The sequence below is a fragment of the Fusarium tjaetaba genome, assembly GCF_013396195.1.
Source record: "Fusarium tjaetaba strain NRRL 66243 chromosome Unknown NRRL66243_c0000077, whole genome shotgun sequence".
In the NCBI taxonomy this organism is placed as follows: Eukaryota; Fungi; Ascomycota; class Sordariomycetes; order Hypocreales; family Nectriaceae; genus Fusarium; species Fusarium tjaetaba.
Genome location: NW_023501273.1, coordinates 28593 through 50308, shown reverse-complemented (window position 1 = coordinate 50308; position 21716 = coordinate 28593). Strand labels below are relative to the sequence as shown.

The window sequence follows — 21716 nt, the reverse complement described above, 5'->3', positions numbered from 1 at the left end:
TGAACTTTGTTGACAGGACAAGTGATGCGACTGGTTTGTTGGTTCGAAATACGGATGGAGGTGAAACGGTGAGCCTGATGTTGTTTTGTCGCGATGTGACGTTGCATGCGTTTGCTTTTTGCTCGGGTTGGGCATGTAACTGCACTGAAGCTCGAAAGTTCTGACGGCTCGTTTAGCTCTGACACTTTTGGGAGGTCCCGAAAGTTTGGAATCATACAACCTTGTAAAGGTGGCACTGAAGAAATCACGCAAACAAGACGGAGGTAAGTGTCAGAAAAAAAGAATTCGTATACGCTGTTAATGAAAGACAATGCAATGCTAGCTATGAACAACCCAAACCATCTCTAAGTCTTGCAATCAAAAACATACTCCGCATATGGAGTGTATCTGCCCAACGTAGCATGATGGAATAGATTACCAGTCAAACAATCAAAAAGTGCAATGACATAAGTACGCTGGTCATCGCTCAACGCTGGATCACGCATGAACTTCTCCGACTCGGCGTAATACTTCTTCTCAACATCGAAGCTCAGCGTTCGAGTAATAGTCTTTGCCAAATGCGGCGGCACACACATGAGCTTTTCAATGACATGTACTGCGTTGACGACAGACGCGTTGATGGTGCGCGACTCGTGGATCTCCTTATCGTAGGAATAGAGATCGTTGATGAGCATGGAGTGAAGAACGTAGAGCTCTTCTAGCTCCTCAAAGGGAGCGGTTTCCTCGGGACTATGGTGAATACCGGTTCCGAAGCGAATAGCGGCAACCATGAAGCTGAAGGTGGTTAGTGTATTCTGATGGGATTGGAGGGGGGAACTCACGGTTTGGCAATATCATGGCGGCGGTAGTCCACGTACTCAGCCAAAGTTGCGTATTTGCCTTGCTTGAATGGTGACTTTTTGCGGCCTGCACTGACAAAGAGACCAATGGCTCGTAGGAGGCCAGGGCCAAGAATGGGATCACATTCCATAACTTCGTCGTAAAATCGCTTCATGTGTTTGTTCTTAGGTTTCATAGTCACGAAGTCATCAGCAACTGTTGTTTCCTAGAAGGGGGTTAGTCCTGTAGAAGCATGGTATCTGCTCAACTCACATCTTGTGTTGCACCGCGTTCCATAACATCTAGATCGGTGTTAGCGAGATCGACGTGGAGTGGGAAGTATACATACCATCGTGGAAATATAAAAGAAGAAGAGCCTGCGTCAACAGTTTTATTCGAGTTCGCGACGCCGACGGATAGAGGTAAACAGCACATGAAACCGCATCTTCAACGAGCTCGTTAATCTTTGCTTTTCGGCGCTCGTCCATAAACTCCACAGGTAGAGCTCCTCTCTCAGACGCTTTGTCGGCACTGATTCGATTCACCAAATCCCTTCCAGCTGCTTCACCCTGAACCCACCACTTGGACTGTCTCACCCATGGGAGAGAAGTATGCCATGGTACGCCCAGCTGTTCAGGCTTCAGCGTCAGAGGAGCATCTTCAGGGACGTTTCTCTCCCTGAACAGTGAAGCAAAGTCAAGGTCGGGAGGTCCTAGAGTGTCTGGACCAACGGGGTCAAAAGCACGGACCAGAGGTCTGATGGGGAAGTCTTTGTGAGGCATTGTGTATGTGAAGAAGAGGAAGAAGCATGGATAGCGGATCTACCCAGAACTTCACGCGAGGAATTGCGCCACCGTAGGATTTATGTTCTTTTTCGATTGCCGCGGCGGTGAACGGACCATGAACTGACGACGGCAGCATCGGTTCGGGACGACTCCATAACGGCTACAACGGGCCAGGGGCTGGAACAAGTGAAGCCAGCAAGGATGTGATAAACCACCCAACAGCTCTGCATCCAGGGTGTTTGTTTTTTTGACTGATATCGTTATCCTGCTTGCTAGCTCGGCACGTGATGACACTTCTCCTGGTGTGATTCGATGGCAGTGCCGGCATGGGCATGGGTGATGTGATAAGACCCGGCGCTTTTCTGGTGACGAGACGTCCGCGTGGAGTCATGCAGAGTAGTATTCACCATACTTGACTTGCAGTACTGTACGACTCAGCAAGCGAGACTGCGCGGGCAGGCAGGCGGGTTTCTGCAATCATACCATGGCCCACGGTCCTTGTATGACATGTGCTGAACACCCCTGGACCAACGACACGGGTCGTATACCCACTTTGGACGCATCCAACGGTTACGAAAATACTACGCTGCTCCATCCGAAGGTAACCAAAGGATCCGGCTAAGTGGATGACACAAACGCAGATCAGGATCCCCTGAAACGCTTTGCAGTGATTGCCTCGACTGATAATAACTCGTCCACTGTCAGGTCAAGCGGAGCAAAAAGATACTGACATGCACTAATTCCCGCAAAAGTCATGGGTGCCATGCATCTCAACGTCGTAGCATTACAACACTAAGGCACGTTGACTGCTAGAGCCAACAGCTCGGGTTCCCCTGCTACTGTCATGATACTTTTCTTTTTTATTTGCCTGCCTAGAACAGACCTTGGTCGCCCCCACCTGTTGGCTGCTGCAGAACAAAATCCCCGAATCCTTTGACAAGGGGGAAGTTGACACGTAATGGGACTAGAGATTTTTTAGTTTAAACGGTCGCATCATTTACCCCGGCATTGCTCGACCGTTGGATGTGACGGTTGACGGGGGATGGACCATGATAGACGGAGGAAACGACCCATTGTCAAATGTGAATCCTTGGGTGTCATCCGAGGTACGTGTGAATTTTATGCAGGATGTTGCATAAAACAGTTAATATCGGCAAAAAATGGGGTTTGTCACAATTGCATGTTGGGATCAGGATTTAATGCTATCACTCAATTCATGCTAGACTACCTCTGCTAGTATCTAGACCTAATTTACTTATCACAACGGACATCCATCTCAGGAGACTATCCCAGACATATACCAGATCCCATAGCACCGTTCATAGTCTAACATCTTCTCGTACTGTCAAGAGAACATTCTCAAAGGAGCATTACCATGCCAAAACTCCAGGGTCCAATGCAAATCCGTACCGTGAACAAAAGCAATCGTGTCATCAAGAAAGCATTTCCGAAGGAGCATCGTGCTACAACTTCAGATCCAAACAGTCACCCATATTACAAGACGTTTAGTTGCCAGGCTTGAAGAAAGCGGGCATCTCGATGTCAGATTCATCATCGACCTTTCCCCAGTAGACAGCGGAGGAGAGGATGCGGTCATTGAAAGCAGTCAATCGCTTCTCATTGTCGTAGACGGGACCGTTGAAGTTGGTCTTGAGGAAGGACTCAGACTTGGGAAGCTGGTAGATGTTGGCCTCCGCGCCAATGGAGTCCTTTGAAGAGACAGAGTGCTCATCCTCAGATGAGTCGTTGGACTCGTTGGCAACATCCGAGTCGTCAACACCCTCCAACCAGTTGTGGACCGAGTCCTTGAGACTGGCCGCTCGACGCTGGATTCCTTCAACGGTGAAGTAGTTATCAATGATGCAAGCCTGAAGTTCATTGATCATTCCGACAGTAGCCTTGACAGTTACGCCAGACTTGAGTTGGACGTTAGACTTGGGCTGAAGGGCGGCCATGATGGTGTCCTTCTGGGCATCCAAGTCGACCCAGACATCGTTGTCATCAAGATGATCAGAAACTGGATCATCTTCATCCTCCATGTCGGAAAGGGCCTCGACTAGGTTGGTGCGGCCGGGGATGCCATAGTCCTTGAGGTGGACACCGCCGGGGCCGAGCTCGCGGTTGCGAACCACGGTCTTCTTCTTGGAGGTCAAGAACGAGAACATAGTGAAGAAGAAATGGGTGTTGTTGATAAGTGTTTTTGTTGGTAAGGGGCGTCGTTGATGATAAGAGTCGGAGTATGTTGGTATGAGTTGGTAGAGAGAGAGAGTTGATGGAGAGAGATGTTGATGATGACAGTGGCCTTTGATGGTAAGATTTGCTGTTCAAGGAAAGAGTGAAGTGTTCTGATGAGGGTGGATGGAAAGGGAGATGAGATGAAAGTGGGAAGGCTCTTGTGTAAGTTGATAGAAGGAGATGTTGATGAAAGTCGAAGTGCTTTAGTGTTGTTGATAGAAGTGAGATGGAGATGGAAGTAGAAGTGTTGCGATGTAAGTAGATGAAGAAAGAGATGAGATATCAAAGGAATATCTCAGCTCAAGAGTCTTGATGGGTTTGTAAGAAGAAGAGTTTCAAAACTCTCGAGTTGGAGCGAAGGGTTTGTCTTAGTCGCGAGATTCTCCTCCTGATCTGACAGTGTAACATCAAACTGAACATCATGACAAGTGAACAATACCTGGCACTGGCAGCTCGATGTCCACTTAGCCAATGTAGCCGCTTCTCGAGAGAGATGCCTGGAAGGGAAGTCCATTAACTTGAGAGTTATAAGTGCTTCGACCAATGTGAGGGTTTGCCAAGGCCCAAAGAGGTAGTGGTCCAGTGGCATGCATTGGTAGAGCTGGAGAACATTACCAGGAACACATGGCGGACGTCATAGATTTTGACTTGCAGTGCCGGAAGTAGTACGAACACGTCTTTCTCGCGGAGTAGACGCGTCTGTTAGTTGAAGTACGCGCTGAGAATGGAACAGCAGTGCGATAGCCTCGCGAAAATTACGTGGCTGATAGGCAAACTAACACATTATCTGGAGTTGCAACTGTTGACATTCTGACAATATCATAACCATTTAAACAAAAGAATATTTTCCTCTTGATCAACCTGAGCTTTTGCCATTGACAATTGCTCCAGGTTCACAGCTATACTCGTGTCCTCATCTACTCTGATACTGTATTAGAGGATCATAGATTTGTCCGGATGAAAGCCACAGCACTCCGGTGGTCACCTTTAATGGATTAATGTACTTATCGGATGAAAAAAGACCATGATAAGTCCCTAGCACGTCGCACTTGTTCTTGTAACGGGCAAGCCGTAGTGGCGTCAGAACCGAGGCGAGGGGGGTCTATGAATTATGAAACAGACTCTGTTCACTTTATGATCGTGCGAATATGTTAACAGCTTTACGCGACATGTTCTGGCGTATTATTGCAGATATACAACATAATATTGATGATGAACACGAGGAGATGCACTCAAGTAATGAAAGTGGCTTTTAACACAACGAAAGGATAGATAAGCTACAAAATTCGGGCATGCTGGAAAGCTTGACCAAGTCTGTGATCGAGCTTCTATTTGTGGATAGTCCCAAGCCCAATTGCATGCCCTTCGAACAAGAGATGTAAGTAATGAATGCTGTAGCCACGGAAAAGTCGATAGGGTTCATCAACCCACAACTCAACCTCCTTCCACAAAATTGCAAGGTCTTTGTTCTCCCGGCGGCAGACCTCATAATTCAGCAGATACTCCTGCCCAGAGTCCCGCAAGTATCGGTACGCTTTGTCTTGAAGGTATAGCGACTTTGAAACCTTGGATCCAGACCAGTCAGAGATCAGAGGAGTGTAGACGATGATTGCTGGCTTGGACAGAAATCGCCATAGTAGTTGTTCCTGCCAGAATCCAGCATAGTCACTTCCACAAATTTCAATCCAATTGTAAGGTGTTCTTTGGTAGAATAGTCCAAGGATAAGGTTAAAGAGCTGGCAGTTGAACTGGAATCGGTTGCTCTCGGTTTGTGTGTTGCAGGTGAAAGGGCCATGTAAAGGACAGTGGAACGTGACGGCCGATCCATCTTCCGCATACGCATTCCGAGTACCATACTTCTCCACCAATCCACATTCGGGACATGAAGCCCGGATAGCCAGTGACCCTCGCTCCGGTGCCAGGACCTTGCCATAGAATTCCCGCTTGACAATTACTTCGCGAAGGACGTCAGGTATCTCAGGGTTGCTCATGAACTCCTCTTCCATCCTGATGCGGTGATGAACTCTGTACCGGCTAGCAAGCTCGTTTGTGATCTGAACATAGCCCGGGAGGTGCTTCTGGAACTTCCCCTTGTCACGAAGGCTCTTCTGGTAATCGACACCGTCAATAGTCAATGGCTCGCCTTTGGCACGGTCCCAGAGATCACAAGTAACTGAAACATCTAACCCTTCGTCTAGGAGACGTCGGGCGAGGACGAATGCAAGGCCAAGACTGCACATTGTTCCGATATGGGCTGGGCTATTGGGCTGTATTATGATGTTGACTTCAGTCCGTCTGCCTGGATCAGATAGCAGCGATTTGAGATATAATTGGTAGCGGGTTTTGAAGGCATATGAACCGCTACCAAGAGGATAATCACCTTACAAAACCTTCTTCTGATCCTCCAAGCTATACTGCGCAATCATTGATTCGGGCACCCGGACTCTTCCCCGTGGTGCAATCTTCATTCCGTGCACATCCCGCATCATCGCCCAAGTAATTCCCCGTCCACCCTCAGCCTGAATCTCGTAAACCGCATTAATCCGATACGCAAAGTCATAGCCCTCGTAATCAGCGTCCTTCTCATTGTAATTCTTGTTTCCCAGCCCATCTTCAGGCAGGGGCGCGTCGCCGGAGTTTCTCGTGACGGCTTCGTTGACGGGACATATGTGAGTTATGGCGGAGTGGGGAGCAGTGCGGTAGAACCAGATGCGCTTGATGCCTGCCATGTTGTACTTGCGGAACTCGTATGTCTTGGTGCCGTCGATGATTTGTTGCATGTAGGGGTCGTTCATTGCGAGGATCATGTCGCTGCGCTGGGGGGCTTTGCTGGGAGAGGACATTTTGGTGGTGGGTTGGTGTTGATGATTTGAAGAAGCGCTGAAATGAAGGCGATGTTTATTTATGAGGTGAGCCTAAAGTTACATTAGACTTAGGAACGTGTTGTCTGAGGTCAGGTGACAGCGTGAAATTTGATAGCAGTGTCAGCAGCTGGCAGAACCCCTACCTGTCAGTAACGAGAGCAGTAATAAGAGACGGACTGTAGCAGCTTAAAAGATATGCCCATACATCTTATCAGATACCGTCGTTATGCGTATAAACCTCTTTGGAAGAATGGGGAGTGCACTATTGATAAAAGGGTCATCTCTAAACTTACGTTTCTAAGTTCAATCTGCAAAGTGTGAATAAAGTCTATCTTTCTTTTCGCACAAGAGAAAAATGGCGATGTTCCTATGTTCTGACAATTAAGGTTGCTGAACGGTAGCGAAAGGTAATGTTAAATCAGGCATATCCTCTGAACAAAGAAAATGGTGTATACAAATCTTGACCCCTGAACACTATGATGGTCTAAGGAACATCAATTGTACATGAACAACCATAAACCCAATGACGTCAAGCTCTGAAAGCTCAAACATCAAGACCGTGACGTCTCGCTCGAGTCGCAGCCATGATCAAATCCCACGCAGCATTATCTTTCTCCAGCGTCCCCTTCTCCGGCTCAAATCCCTTCTCGTCACCACGATACCGCGAATTCTTCTCCAACCACGGCGAAGGCCCGAGACCACAATTATACTCAATATACTGCATCCGAACCTTTCTCTCGTTGCTAATACCAGTCCCATATCTATGCTTCTCAGACACAAAGGTATTCTGCCCATCCCAGTATTCCTCATCCGTTGGGGGAGGACAAGCAAAGTCTCGGTGCAGGTTTCGCGTCAGGCGATGATCCATAGCTTGCAGGTCGATGTCCTTGTAGTCAGGGTCTTGTAGGATCACCTGGCGAGTATCTTTAGGACACTCCCACCAGCATCCATGGCCAACGCGAAGAGTCTTCAAACCCTTCATCGAATCCCTCCACTGAGAAAGGATTTGATGCCATCGGATGGGAAAGTCGCGTTTGATAGGGTTCCAGCCTCTTCCTGTACCGCCTTGCCCTGTATGAGCTGTATGATCAGCATACCCATCGTCTCCAATACGAAGCTGACGAGCATGGTACAGGATGGGACAATCATCAAGATACAGCTCCTCGAGACCTCCACTGCCATTCTCCTTGCCGAGCTTCGCAAACCACTCGATCTGCCACTCGTGAGTAAAGACGTAGTTCCCGAGAGCAAGAACTTTGAGGTGAGGGAATGGCGAATCCTCACCAATGTTTCGAAAGTCCATGATGGGAAACCAGCCCCAGTAGTCTTTAAAGTATAATGACAGTACACGCAAATGATCCGTAATGCTAGATGAGAGCCACGTATTGTGGATGTTGCCGAAGAAATCGTACTTCTCAATATAGTGAATCGTGCTCTCAGGTGAAGCATCGCACTCTTCTGTTGTGACGAAAAGCCTCAAGTCGACGAGACTTGGTAGAGAGATGATCGTCTTCCAGGCCTCAGACGAAGCAAGATTGGGATCATCATAATCCGCAAGATGCGTAATCGTCAACTCCTTCAGCGGGAACGGCTTATCATGAGTGAACTCCAGATCCTGATCACTGTAGTCAAACCTCTCATCCTCATCCTCATCCAGATAAATATATCCCTCCATAACCTGGTCAATCTTGATCTGCTTCTCCAGTGTCCACAACCCCGCAGCGCAGTGTAGGATAGTATCAAGCACGCGATATCGCAACTCAAACGTTTCTTCGATTGTCTGAGAGTAACGATCATCTTCACCACAGTGCTCTTCAAAGCGAATGTGCAGTGCCGTAACGTTGGTGAAGCAGCGTAAGTGGGGGAGCGCGTTCATGAAGGCAATGGGGAAGATGTAGGAGTCATTGCAGAGGTACTCAAAGTCAAACTCAATGCGCGTGTCAATAGTGATTTCGCGAACTAAGCCTCGTAGTTCGGGGGTCTTGGCGATCTGGATAAATCGCTCAACAGATGGTGGATTGAATGCTTCGAGGCGCAAGCTTCTGAATTTCCAAGGCCGCGCGATACCATTGAGTCTGTGAGACGTGAGGCGAAGATTGGAGAGATTTAGTGGTGTGAGGAATGAACAGATGTTGTCCCATATCTCAGTGACCAGTCTTGAGTCGCCAGAAGCCATGGTGTGATGATTGAGGTGAGATGAGGTGAGATTGGTGAAGTTGAGTTGAAGCATTTTTGAGTCGTTGAGTGAGCGCCTTATAAGGTTCTGCTCAGCACTAGAGCAACCCCTGTAAATGGGGCTGGTGCCTAGTTCTGGTAGGCAGTCGGCGCGCTAGACCCGCTGGAAGAGGAGCTACCTGACAGAAATCTTCCGACCTTGAGGTACAACTGTCAAGGTCTGGTCTAAAGACAGGCTAAGTCTGCCTAAATATTTGACAAGAATCTCTATAAAATATTTATGCTATAGTAATTCTAGGAGAGGAAAGAAACTACACGATCTTAATCCTAAGTAATAAAAAACCTTAGGTAATATAGCCTAAGCTTAGGATAACCTCTCCTGAGTTTATCTTGACACCCTATATGAAAGTTCGCTGTTTTCTTGCCCCCCAAGGTGATACGAATCTCTCTTGTCTTCCCTGGTGCCGCGGCCTACTTCGTGCTTACAGCGGGGTTCTCAATTAACGGCTCATCATGAAGACCGTGCATACTCACCGTCTCATTTACATTTCATTAGAAGCGCAAGTCGTGATAAGTAGTGAAATCGCTCTCAGAGCGGTGTATGAATGGAGTATTCTAAGCATATAATACAAGTCATGAACCCATTGTCTACCAACACCTCGCTCACAGTGTAATACCATAAAGACCCTCGCCCTGTATAACCTGACCATTCTCATACGTCACCCTCTTCCATCCTTCAACATGCGTCTCATCGCGAAGCCACTCAACGGTAGGCCAGTATCGCTCATCCTTCTTGATTGTTACAACGGAAGGAGTTCCGGTGTAGTTCATCATCTTGATCTTGAAATCTGCGCTCTTGTTAGTTACGTCTTCCTTGAACGGGGACCTAAGGACCGAGTTTCCTAAGTGGTAAGCAGATTTAGGTAAATCTTTATAAGTTTAGTAAACCTTTAGATGATCTTTTACCACTTATAATAAAGTATCCCAAGTTTTACATCAATTAGAAGAGAACTTACAGGTTTTATCAGGGATGCTTGCGACGATCCCGACGAGTGACTCGAGGTCTGGTGTCGGCTTATTATCGATATGCGTGATAAAAGTCGTTGCGTAGACGTTATATAAGTTCGCCGGCGATCCTATGAACCAGCTTGTGATGTACACTTCACTCGGCAGCTTTTTGATACTCTGTCGCACAGTGCGATGTGGCTTTTGTGCCGTCAAGCCGCAGAAGTTAACAACACGTGAGGTCTCAAATTCATCTTCAGAGACCGTCTGCGCCTTGAAAGTGATCTCTTCGCCATTTCGCACAGCGACGACGTCGAGTCTCTCTTTCCAGTACATGACGTCTACGTCGTGGAGCTGCGTGATAAGCTTGTCGTCGAGCGTCAGTAGGACGTCACCTTCGCCGAGCTGACCAGGGAGTTGCTTCGGGCCGCGTTTTACCATGAAGAGGCGTCGGTCGGAGGAGGACTTGCTCTGAACCTTTTCGATCCACTCCTCGGCTACGCCCATGACCCGTGCTTCAATCATGGTAACGGCCTCGAGCTCGATGGAGAGACTGCGTAAGGTCGGGACGATGCCTTGGCTTAGCTTCTCAGCGATGGGCGCGATAGCTTGTGAGCTTAAGCCGAAACACGCTTCGTCGAGATCTTCCATCTCGTACACGACCCAAAGAGCCTGAACGACGCCATCTTCGCGGATTAGCACGCCGCTCCCACAGTGATTTCCGATTCGAGTCTCAACATCAATACGATCGACGTTGACGGGGCGGCCGCGGGGTGGATTTGGTGGTTCTCTCTCAAGAGGAATCACTTTTGTCACAGCTGTTGAGGCATACACCATCTCATCGCAATCATTATGCCCCACGAAGAACGTCGGTGCACCCTGTGAGATCCTCTCAGTGCTGAAGATGGCGCTTTTGACAGGCGCATCAACGAGGCTAGCGTCGTATTGGATGATAGCGTAGTGATGCGCAGGATGCAAGAATACGACCTTTCCTGGAACAAGCACCGAATCGGCAAAGGTAAGTTCGATATCGCACAGCTTTGTCGGCACAACAGTTCGCGAAACGATGACGTAGCCTCGATCAGCGTTGACAACAAGCCCCATTCCCAATTTAATGCGCGCGGATTGTCCATCGATAAGAACTGGCGAAGAGAATCGCACGTGGACAAAACTCCTCGCAATCTCGGCAATTTCACGCTGAGCGATATGCTCCAGCGCATCAAAAGACGCACTCAGCCGCGGCGGTCGAATAGCAGGCAACGGCTCAGCGAGTACCTCAACATCCCAGACCCCGGTGTTGTCATTCCTCTTGAACATCTTCATGCGCTGGAACCAATGCCGATCAATAGGCACAACAGCCGTTCGCACAGTTTGCGGTTCCCAAACATACCAGAATTTGATGGCCACGCGTGCTCTGTCGGGTATATCCTTCATCACCTGCACAAAAGCATCGAGGTCCGGCGTCTTTTTGTGATTCACGCTGTCAACCATAATGTAGTTATCGTGTGTAGGGTGAAATGGTCCGGATTTACTGACGTATACGCCGCGGCAGGGGAGGAAGTATCGTTGGGCGATTTGGTATGATAGGTCGTGAAAACAGGCTGCTCCGACGGTGACGAAGCGGTCCGGTGTGATTTCACAAAGGTCTTGGACTAGGATATCTTCTTCGACGTCTTGGCCGTCTCTTTGAACGAGAATTCGTACTGTTTTGCCGATGTTGGAGTCGAAGATTTCGTTGAGGCGCAGGAATTGTGTCACGAGATCCCCGTTGATTTTGAGGAGAATATCACCCTCTTTTAACTTTTCGTCCGAAGGACCCTCGGGTAAGACGTCCATAGCGACTATGACGTTATCCTCCCCGGGAAAAGATTTGCGCAGAACACTCTCCCACTCAGGACTCAACCCCAGCCGTCGGCACTCATCGAACGGCTTCAATTTGAAGACAGTCTGAATTTCACCTCTTTTTACCTTCTCACCACATTGGATCTGCTTCAATGCACGTAGCGGTCCATCAAGGGGGAGGAAGTAATCCGTTGACCCGTCGGTGCGCCCGCCTGCTTGAAGAGCGATACCGTGCCCGTCAACATTGACAACAGGACTTCCGGAACTTCCTCCTGACGCTGAGGCATTGGCTTGAAAGTAACACGTGTTGAAGTCCATGTAACCATCGTATATAGGAGCATTTCTGTCAAGACGGCTTATGAAACCGGACAGAATGCCTAACTTTTCGCCGCTATCATTACCGATGACTTTGATCTCGGTGCCAACTGTGTCAGGTTAGGTTAGCTGTGTGATATAAATCTGAGGCTAGGTACAAGGGCAAGAGAACTTGGGACCTTGGCCCTAAGCAATGGAAATATTTAGGTAAGTTAGCCTAAACTTAGGAGACTCTCTCCTAAGTTTATTTGCGATCCTCATCCAAGGTCCTAACTTAGCCTAAGCTTAGGAGATTCTCTCCTAAGTTTATTTGACATCCTCATCCAAAATCCCAAGTTTTCTTGCTCCCTCTGGGGCAGGGGACTTACCCTTTGCGAGGTCGGGTCTGAGTTCCATCGCGGTGAGAGTCATATATTTAACAGCCTTGGGATCAAACTTCAAAAAGCCAAAGTCGTGTACTGGATCGCGATATATGGGGTACGCATCGACTTCTTCCTGGTTATTGAAGACAATGTACCCCGAAAAGGGCCCAGGACCGACGACATGTCTATTAGTGAGGATAATACCCTTTTCCGCATCGACAACAAAGCCAGTTGCTTCGCTCGTCTTGCTAGTCTCGGTATCAAACGAATAAGGGTGCGAGAACTTGACCGACACAACGCATCGGACGACCTTCTCTATGGCCCTTTGCCAAGCTTCGCTTTCTCGCTCTGAAAGAAGGCCTGCAGTGGCGGGATGTTCTTGTTCTGCCGTGTGATGTGTGCTGACGCCGTTCTCTACGGCTGAGAGGGATACATCGCGGAGTTTAGTGAGGATGGGATCCTGGTCGATTGTCATCCTGGCGGTCCAGGGTTGGCAGCTGAGGATGGTGAGATAGTGGTCTATAAGATGCGTATGATTTATTTATTTGGAGGTAAAGGCGAGATGTATAAGAATGAGATCGAGGTGAGGGAGGTTGAAATAGTCGTTGCTTACGGTGATCCAAGGCAGCTCTTTTTGTTAATCACTGCGTCTTGCGTCTGTGACCCCTCATCAAACCTGCATGAATCAATTACTCAGCCCCCAAAGTGGATATCCCTCACCAACGAAGCAATTTTCATTGGATGCACTACAACGGCAGTCAGAAAACTCGAGGCCACTAATCTGATGTAAAAAAAGAACTAGCCAAGCTTCATGTGAGATTTTTACAGCTCTAGACCTCTTTATTATGTCAGCTTCAGTTCCAGCTAGAGCTTTTCTTTCCCTCCCACGGCAGGCAACCGCGCCAGAGAATCAAGGCAATGACCGTGATTTTCAGCCTCATAAGGCGTCCCGAATGACTCCCGGGACTTTTTAGTGGGTATTTGAAGATCTTGTGTAGTTTTCGTGTCGTGTGAGATGTTCAGCTCGGGATTATCGGGCGGCCGATCCAATGTGATCCGAATATTGGTCTGCAGACCTTGAGAGTCAGCTTACCACTGACGCGGTGACTCATGATGTTGCACATGATTCACATTTTGTATGAGAGAGTAAGTGTGAAAAATACTGCTTGTTCTGTGCGTGATTAATTTTGGGGTTGATTGGGTCTTTGTTACACGCAGAAGTTCACGTTGCAAAGACCTCATTGCCAGGGAACGAGAAGACAGCAGAGCTTGATGTAGGGTATTCAACTAAACTCAGCAAAAGGCGTTCTGAATTCATATAAAGTTACCCAAGTCTTTTGACCGCTCAGGAACGTCTATTCTAAGACTATGTACAGGTGAAATCGAGGCATTTTTAACCAGAAGCAAGAGAAATTCTCGTCTTACTCTCTCCCATTCTCAAACTCCACTCTCCATCCCAATCCTCCCTCTTCCTAACCTCCACCTCCACACTCTTCTTCGGCGTATAAACAGTCGCCATGTCCCCCGTGTTCAGCGCCGGGTTCTTCACCCACTCCCCCCTCACAGGCGCAATATCGCTCCTCACAGCCAAAAGCGCGATCACAATAAGAATCTCAGTAGTAGCGAATTGGCGCGCCGGGCAAAGATGAGGCGGTGCGCCCCATGCGACAAAACTGCTGGCTTTTCGGTCTGATGAGTCTTTGGTGAAGCGATATGGATCGAATTGGTCAGCCGTTGGTCCCCATGTTGATGCGTTGGTGTGCACGGGTTGGCCGGGCATCATCACGTAGTGGCCTGCTTTGAGGAGATATTTGCCGTCGAGGATGGTGTCTTCTGTGACTTTGCGGATGTTCGCATGAACATGCCTTAATCGTTGAGTCTCCTGGAAAACGGATAGAGTCAAGGGACACTTAGTCTTCAGAGCAGCGACGTCGACTTGGAAGCCAGATTCCTTATCTCCACTGACAGCTTGCCCAATAACCTCTTTCCGCACCTCTTCTACAAGATCCGGTCGAGAGAAGAGTTCGTAGATAGTCCAGTACATGATCGGAACAGTGTTGGCGAAAGCAGCAGTTCCAAAAGTAGCTTGTTGCTTGCAAATGTCATCTTCATCGATACCAGCTTCCCTCATTGAGCGGAGACGCTCTTTGTAGATGAATGATACATCGCTGGGAAGATTCCTGTTATACTTGCGGAAAGCGTCAAAGACAATTTGGCGGGCGGCGTACCCTTTGCCAGTGATGTCGAGGTTTACCATGTGAAGAGGAAGATACGATTGCCATTTCCTATCCTGTTAGATGTTGGACTGGCGTCATCAAAGAGGGTGCTTACCAAAAGGCTTGGTCAACCTTTGGATCAAGAAAAGGATGCTCGACACCAAAGATTCCACAAGCACTAGCCTGAACAACAGCATACTGCGCCCACTCCAGCAAGTTGACCTTTGAAACCCCATTTGTCTCTTTCGGCAGAAGTTGCTCAATGTCGATCAAAGCACGATCTCCCATTCGAAGATTCTGCTCATCAAGGAACGGTCCCGTAGCAAGACCGTTCTTATGAGCGTGACTAAACGAATCAACCCATTCTGTCCCAAAAACCTCGAACGTCTCGGGTTTCGCATCGCCCATAAGCTTAGCGGCTGTTTGCATGAATGGTCGGAAGGACAGAGTCTTGGATGTCTTTTGGATCAGAGGGATGAGACGGGATGTTTTCGCGATGTAGAGCTTTGTGTTGAAGATGGCGACTGTGTACATTTCCTCGTTTGTTTGTTTGCTTCCTCACAGTCAGTTTGCGTCGGGAGAGTTGAGGGCTGAAAGTACCTTGTGATTCCATGGTAACCAGAACTATACTTCATCATACCCCATAAGTGACCAAAGAGCGGTATTTTAGACTGTAGTCTCTTGGGCTCCCTCGGGTCGTCGAGTAGTGAGATAATCCATTCTGCCGTGTAGGCAAGCAGGACGAAGCCCGCGATACTGTACACAGCTTCCCGCAACATTGTGATGATGAGGTCACACAAATCCAAGCCAGTTGAGGTCGTGCGAGATACTAAATAGCAGATCGATTTCGTCGCTTATCCAAGATTTTAGTCTGAGGGATTCTCATGATCCGAATACGAGACACCCCTTTGGTGGATCTCTGACGGGGGAATACCCCTAGCGTGACGCTACGATAGCGCTGATGGGACTTCTGTTCAAGGATCAGCAAGAGAAAACTGGATTACCCGGGACGATGAGGATAAATGAGGGTTTCATGATTGGAGGAGAGATTGAGCGTTGTTTTACCCCGTAATCTGTCGTGTTCGGGGAAGAATCGAAGATCATGGGCTTCAGCCTGAATTGCTTAATAGAGTCTTAGTGCACCCCAGGAGAGGATCCCAAAATAAACTTGTTAAAGAGTCGTCTAAATTAGAAGAGCTTGCCTAAAGCTTTGTAATTCTTAGGGCCAAGGTCCTAAGTTTTATGGTCTTCCCTAGTAAATCTTTGACAATTCTCATCCTTTCGCGACTTGCGATCATGGTAATATCAGACTTAATGCCCATGCATCTACAACAGTCCTCAGCTTTAGTCTCTTTTCTCAATAACCGCCTTCTCAAACGCGCCAATCATGCCACCATACAGCTTTTCCGTGGCCTCGACGTCCATATTCGTGCCTGTAAAGAAATTGTTTCCATCAGGGAAGAAGAGCACATCGCGAAGGGCATAAGCCAGACTCTCTAGACCCTTGAACTCTTGGCGAAACTCGGCAAGGATGGCAGCAAAGTTGTCGTTGCTGGAAATGTCCTTTCTTTTATTCTCAGCGATCTCTGACCAGGTCGTGACCCCGGCCCGCCACAGCTTCAATCGACTTTCGCCAGGTAGCCCCCGATGTCCACCGATTGCTATGAACAAGAACACGTAGAAGAAAGACTCGAGATCGTGGCGATATGTAGGAACAACGCGACCGTCGCTGCTGCGCGATAAGTCAATGGCAACGAATGACTCGGTCCCATCCAGCTGGTAGGGTTTCTTGGGTTCGATCTCCAAGTCCATGGCGGTGTCAAAACCGAAGAGAATTCCTTTGGAAGCGTCTGGGCTGTTATTTTCGGGGTGGGGGATGAAGAGGTTGTGTAAGCAGATATTCCGATGAAGAATCTTGGCATCTGTGTACAGCGATCGGTGAGCCTTGATTGCGTCACGCATGCATTCGAGAACCTCCAAGACAGTGTCATAGTAGGCGATGGGGCGACCAAAGCGGGGCATGACTGTACAAGATAGGCGCCCGGCCTCGATATATTGGTAGTCGATGGGATGCATGATGCCCCAGACATTACGCTCCTTGGTTCGACGCAGGAACTTTTCTTCATCCTGGTTTAGTTTCTTTCCTGAAAATCTGACAAGAAACATGTTGTTGAATTTGTCTGTGGCGCGATACCAAGTCGGCCTTACACTGACAATTTCGCGAGGGATTGAGACAGGTTTTTCGTCGAGGACAAGTTTGTATCCCCTGCTGCAATCGGACTCGTAAGGCGCCATTTGGGACTCATCGCCCTTGATGTACATATACTGGGGCCCACCGAGCTCTTGCTTGATAAATGGATTCTTGCCAAGCTCAAGCTCAGTCATGTTTCCATACCGATCGAGTAAGGCTTGGAGGTTGCATTCATCGTCGAACAATCCCGATCGGTAGAGTCCAGTCCTGTCAAAGACCCAAAACTCCCTCTGCTTGCCCGTCTCGAAGAGACCGAACAGGTAGACTCTTGTTGGTTGGTGTAGGAACACCTCCCTGGCAAGATCCAAAAGTCGCTCTACACCTTCTTTGTAGCTAAATTCTGGATCAGGAGGAATATCGATCCCGACAACATGCGCGCGGTCCCATACGCTTGAGGATTCCTTGTACGGCGCACCGACCACGTAACACTCATGGTAGCCGGGCTCAACGTATCGGGCCTCAGCAGAAACTAACGTCGTTACTGAGTTGTTCCTACGGTATAGTTGCTCAAAGAAGTTTCTGCCCAGCAAGTGGGTGTCGGCCAGAATATCTTCCATTTTGTGAAGTCGTAGCTGGGAGACTGGTGCTGGGAACATGTAGAAGGGAGGTTCCGAGGTGCCAGGGCCCTTATCAATAAGAATGATGTTCTTGTATGACGTCAAGAGATAATGGATTACTCCTCGAGAGACTTATTAACTTTTGTGCGTTTTCTGTTCTGTAAATTATCTAAGTTTCGTGCTGATTTAAGCTCTCAGCCACAACTCTCAACTGCAAGTAACACACCTAGCTACGGGGTACAGTTTAGAAATTGTTTTGAGGTTGGAAGAGGTGGCTATAAGCTTTTTTCCCTGGCATTTGTGTTCAGAAAAAGGATAAAATATGAGACTCAGACCAAGACACTGAATCTTCCTTGTAATATTTAGAGATTATTCCGTCCTCATCCGCCATCCGATCCCCCAGAACTGGACGTAAATCTCCGGTCATTTCAAGCATGTCAGTTTGTATTTAATCTTCATAAGCATGTATTGAATGTGTAAGAATTTCGTGACCTAGACGATCTTTCACCTCATATTGTAGCTTGACTTCCCGTAAGGCAAACCACCCGGAAGTATTCGTCTGGCCTCGCGTTCCATCTTGTCCAACTCAAATTCCCATACGCGCTCATGCTCTAGTTGCTCATCATCAAGCACAGCTTGTTGCTCGTCAGATAATCGCTCCAGCCCTTTCCACACAGGGGCATCTTGAACCTCTGTTGTAAGACTCAGTTCTCTCGTGTAATCTCCTTGGCCATGTCGATAGTAGGGAGGTGATGTCTAGGAGGAGTTTGCTCCCCAGCCCATCTCCATATCATTCTCGTCCGGACCATCCCAATCCCGCATCATCTTATTCTGCAGGCAATATTAGTCTGCGATGCAGATAGGTAACAAATCCGAACTGACCTTCATTCTCTTCTTTCTGTCCTCCATGTAAGACTTGTACTCTTTATAGATCTTGTATCCCGATTCGCATATTGTAACGATGCCCAACAACCCTTCCAGAATAAGGATGATAATATCAAGCACTTCAAGGTGAGACATTTTTAATATGGTGTCGTTACTTGGGAGGCGTAATGGTCCTGAATGAAACAGCAGTTCGAGATTCAGAGATATGGACGCGACTTTATATCTCATGCGCTACTTAATAAACTTTGAGTCAACTTGCTCAAGACGATTCTTGCTGGGGCTGTGAATGAATCATTCAAACCTTAGCTTTTTGATCCCGCTGGCTTAAGTTCTTGCTTGAGACTCAATACAGCTCGCTTGGAACCCCACATTGAATTCACACACGTAGTCTTTGTTGAAGGTCACATCATGGCAATCTGGATAAAAGCTACCGAACGAAGCGAAGGAATAACTAGATATTTGTTATGATCCACAATTCGTCAGGTTTCCACTCCTTGAATATCTCATTCCACAGGAATCCCCAAAGCTAGTCCCAGCGCGTAAGTCAAGGTTCCCAAATTGATGTCTCCTCAAAAGTTTGGTATTCCAAGCTCAAAGGGAATATGACCATAAATTCGGGTTCCCGATCAAATATGTTCAAACTCATCTGATGCCAATGAATTGTAGATCTCTTGAAGATTTCCACCATCTTCAGTCAGCGATAGCCACGTTTCGTACCGCAAGAAGGGTCGCTGCACCACAGTATGCCCTCAGTAGAGGTGTTCAATATAGGGTGCTCCTTGCTATCGAAAGTTAGGTTCGAAAGCCAATCCATGCTATCCGCACGAACGTGGCGTATTCGAAAATGAACGTAAAGTGCAACATACTCCTCTTCGAGAACCCAACAATATTGGGCATCGCAGTAGCGACAACGGTATTGGTGTCCAGAACACAAAGACCACATACGAGATGGTAAATGGGTTCCATGATAAACAGGCAGCTTAGAGTCAGGGAAAGCATAGCGGGAGTACTTCCCGAGAACGCAGTCATCTGAGACAAGACATGACACGATGGAATCGAGTTGATTCGCAGCATGGAGGCAGAGGCTTCCCGGCTCCAACTGTCTTATCTGATTCATCAGATGTCTCTTCAGAGCTTCCAGGTCGGGATATTGTTGAGGATTGATCTTTGCCAACGGGAATGTTCTGAACAATTCTGCATAAGGCCTTTTGTATGTTGAGTCCACGCAAATGCCTGCGCGATACTTTTGGAAGTCTGGTAGATCTCCAAAGTCCCTTCTGCCGACAAGCACATGTTCTGGATCTGGACAGTGGATCGCTGTCTTGCCTCCCACGTACGACTCGATCTTACCGGTAATATTGAGATGTTTGCAAACGGCAAGTTTGCCCAGTAATCCAACGCATCTATCGACCACTTTCTGACCTTGGGGAAATAGAAGTGTTGGATGCTCATAATGACATCCGATGCAGGAGCGAGGTCGCCACAGTTCTTTTAATCTGCTTTCCAATTCGCCCGAGTCAAATAGGCGTCCGCAAGGTGTACATAGGGATCTTCGTAGCAGTATCTGTTGAATCTTTCGAAGCTCACCGAACCCCCCTTTGGTGATACAGGAGTGCTCTTCGCCACTTCGAAGAATATCCGTCTGGAAAGCCTGGAACTTGAAGTCGTCGGTCAAATTGCGTATGGCGCTGCAGGTTTGACGGATCATATAGAGAGAGCTGTGGGGAAGCAATAGCATTATGAGGACCAACAGCTCTTGTGGAAGTAGCAGTAGTAGAACTCGTTGATTTCTGAACTCGAGCCCTTCGTCAGGTAGGGGCGCGCCTGAAGCGAATAACTCTTCTCCTTGAAAAATAGGAACGCGATAAGTGCCTCGGTTGGGATTGAGAAGCCGTCTTATCGTTGAAGATGAGTAGCTATACTCTAGTTTGAGGCGAGGCATGGTGATGATGCTTGCGAGTGGGGTGAAATAATAATCACTGATTTGAAAGAAGATATGATAGGCGAGCGTTATATACCTGGGAAAATGGACGGAGCGTCTGAGAAAGCCAGAGATCAGAAACTCTAAAATGCAGAAATTCATCAAGAAAGATCAATTACTCTCAAAGTTTCACCACAACACAGGTTACACTTTTCATTAAGAGGGGTGATTTCCAAGCCACCTCCACTCACCGACCGCATTTCCATTTTTAGCTTTAGGTAACCTACACAAAAGACTGACAAAGCTTAGTGTGGCAGGCATAAGCTTTATGATGAAAGACTCAAATGTTAGACTTTTTGTCCTGAAAACAAGCGATACTATGGTGAATGTCAAAGACAATTAAGGCTCTGAATCAGTTTTCGTTGCTTCCAGCCTCCATCCTCCCCCCAAATTCGTATTTCCGTGGCCCCACCCAGATCCTCAGGCCTTGTTTTGTGTCAGTATGATGTGGTTTCATTCAAACAGAGTAGCGGCAGCTGGGACGAGCTAACTGGTGTTTTTTTCCCGCCGATGCGAGTTTGAAAGACTCTGGACTGCCTTCATGGGGAACGACTTATCCTCCTTGAAACCCAACCGGATTTCCGACCGGCAGAACTCCGCCCGCCAACCAAAATGACCAACTCCAAACTGTGTCTAGTGTAGGTATGATAACGGATACCAGCTCATACTGTACCTTTGCTTCTCGCCCATCCGCCACCGGACAGTGTCCGCCCCTTTCCCCACCAGATTGAGGGAGTGGGCCGCACAGATGAGTGCCATTATCAACAGATACGATGGCACGCTTGAGGTACTCCTGGGGCCGAGTTTGCGATACTGTCGACAGTTGAGTCGCAGATATTAATTGACGTGTTGCTTCGGCGACTGAGAGCTGGGCCCAACGCCAGAGACAGAGTGAAAAGAGCCACAAACAAAACGAGCATCGCAGCCAGAAACAAAACGGACGCTATTAACAGCCTTATGGTGGCTCTGGAGGGCGTGAATATCCTTCTTGATGCGTTGGATCTCTTTGCGCTGCACGCCTGTTTAGCCTCGATTGAATCGCTGTCGTCGTTTAACACTGGGCCCTTGGCCTATCTCCAAATTTCCCCCTTTCTTCGCGGCCTTGGTGGGTGCCTTCACCATGGTGTTGATCATCACATCCAAGACAGGCGTGGCTGTCGTTGCTAATGCCACTGTTGCTGTTGATGTCGCTCGCAAGCAACATATAACTGGCTAATTCGATGCCTCACTCTGCCTTTCGTCAGGGGTGTTGGACGTGGTTTGCCTCGTCACAGAAGTGGGATCGACGCCGGACGTGGTCGAACCGTCGACATTGGAGAGTCGCTCCGAATCGGAGATGCACGTCGAGGTGGAGGTGGCGTCCGTTGTTGTTGTCTCTGCTGCTGCTGAGGTTACTGTGAAGGTTGAAGCGAAACAAGTCGAAG

The 21716-nt window shown here is 48.2% G+C and overlaps 9 protein-coding genes across 9 annotated transcripts; all 9 read right to left on the bottom strand.

Annotated features, from left to right (window-relative positions):
• Positions 1 to 344: 344 nt before the first annotated feature.
• FTJAE_4087 (Aristolochene synthase) lies at positions 345 to 1601 on the bottom strand (the record flags this gene model as incomplete). The annotated part of the gene is made up of 4 exons (XM_037350455.1): positions 345 to 774; positions 822 to 1045; positions 1093 to 1121; positions 1169 to 1601. 4 exons carry the CDS (start codon positions 1599 to 1601, stop codon positions 345 to 347), a joined length of 1116 nt encoding a protein of 371 aa, XP_037208767.1.
• Positions 1602 to 3109: 1508 nt separating this feature from the next.
• FTJAE_4086 (uncharacterized protein) lies at positions 3110 to 3769 on the bottom strand (the record flags this gene model as incomplete). Its single annotated transcript, XM_037350454.1, has 1 exon — positions 3110 to 3769. The coding sequence occupies one exon, from the start codon at positions 3767 to 3769 to the stop codon at positions 3110 to 3112; it is 660 nt and encodes a 219-aa protein (XP_037208766.1).
• Positions 3770 to 5167: 1398 nt separating this feature from the next.
• FTJAE_4085 (uncharacterized protein) lies at positions 5168 to 6682 on the bottom strand (the record flags this gene model as incomplete). The annotated part of the gene is made up of 2 exons (XM_037350453.1): positions 5168 to 6134; positions 6225 to 6682. 2 exons carry the CDS (start codon positions 6680 to 6682, stop codon positions 5168 to 5170), a joined length of 1425 nt encoding a protein of 474 aa, XP_037208765.1.
• Positions 6683 to 7247: 565 nt separating this feature from the next.
• On the bottom strand, positions 7248 to 8933 carry FTJAE_4084 (uncharacterized protein; the record flags this gene model as incomplete). Its single annotated transcript, XM_037350452.1, has 1 exon — positions 7248 to 8933. The coding sequence occupies one exon, from the start codon at positions 8931 to 8933 to the stop codon at positions 7248 to 7250; it is 1686 nt and encodes a 561-aa protein (XP_037208764.1).
• Positions 8934 to 9541: 608 nt separating this feature from the next.
• On the bottom strand, positions 9542 to 12877 carry FTJAE_4083 (serine protease; the record flags this gene model as incomplete). Its single annotated transcript, XM_037350451.1, has 3 exons — positions 9542 to 9726; positions 9895 to 12150; positions 12409 to 12877. The coding sequence occupies 3 exons, from the start codon at positions 12875 to 12877 to the stop codon at positions 9542 to 9544; spliced, it is 2910 nt and encodes a 969-aa protein (XP_037208763.1).
• Positions 12878 to 13795: 918 nt separating this feature from the next.
• On the bottom strand, positions 13796 to 15397 carry FTJAE_4082 (cytochrome P450 monooxygenase 4F5; the record flags this gene model as incomplete). The annotated part of the gene is made up of 3 exons (XM_037350450.1): positions 13796 to 14687; positions 14734 to 15171; positions 15219 to 15397. 3 exons carry the CDS (start codon positions 15395 to 15397, stop codon positions 13796 to 13798), a joined length of 1509 nt encoding a protein of 502 aa, XP_037208762.1.
• Positions 15398 to 15962: 565 nt separating this feature from the next.
• On the bottom strand, positions 15963 to 17426 carry FTJAE_4081 (serine threonine kinase Sgk2; the record flags this gene model as incomplete). Its single annotated transcript, XM_037350449.1, has 1 exon — positions 15963 to 17426. The coding sequence occupies one exon, from the start codon at positions 17424 to 17426 to the stop codon at positions 15963 to 15965; it is 1464 nt and encodes a 487-aa protein (XP_037208761.1).
• A 756-nt stretch (positions 17427 to 18182) lies between these two features.
• On the bottom strand, positions 18183 to 18446 carry FTJAE_4080 (uncharacterized protein; the record flags this gene model as incomplete). Its single annotated transcript, XM_037350448.1, has 2 exons — positions 18183 to 18257; positions 18309 to 18446. The coding sequence occupies 2 exons, from the start codon at positions 18444 to 18446 to the stop codon at positions 18183 to 18185; spliced, it is 213 nt and encodes a 70-aa protein (XP_037208760.1).
• A 559-nt stretch (positions 18447 to 19005) lies between these two features.
• FTJAE_4079 (uncharacterized protein) lies at positions 19006 to 20049 on the bottom strand (the record flags this gene model as incomplete). Its single annotated transcript, XM_037350446.1, has 1 exon — positions 19006 to 20049. One exon carries the CDS (start codon positions 20047 to 20049, stop codon positions 19006 to 19008), a length of 1044 nt encoding a protein of 347 aa, XP_037208759.1.
• Between the last annotated feature and the right edge of the window lie 1667 nt (positions 20050 to 21716).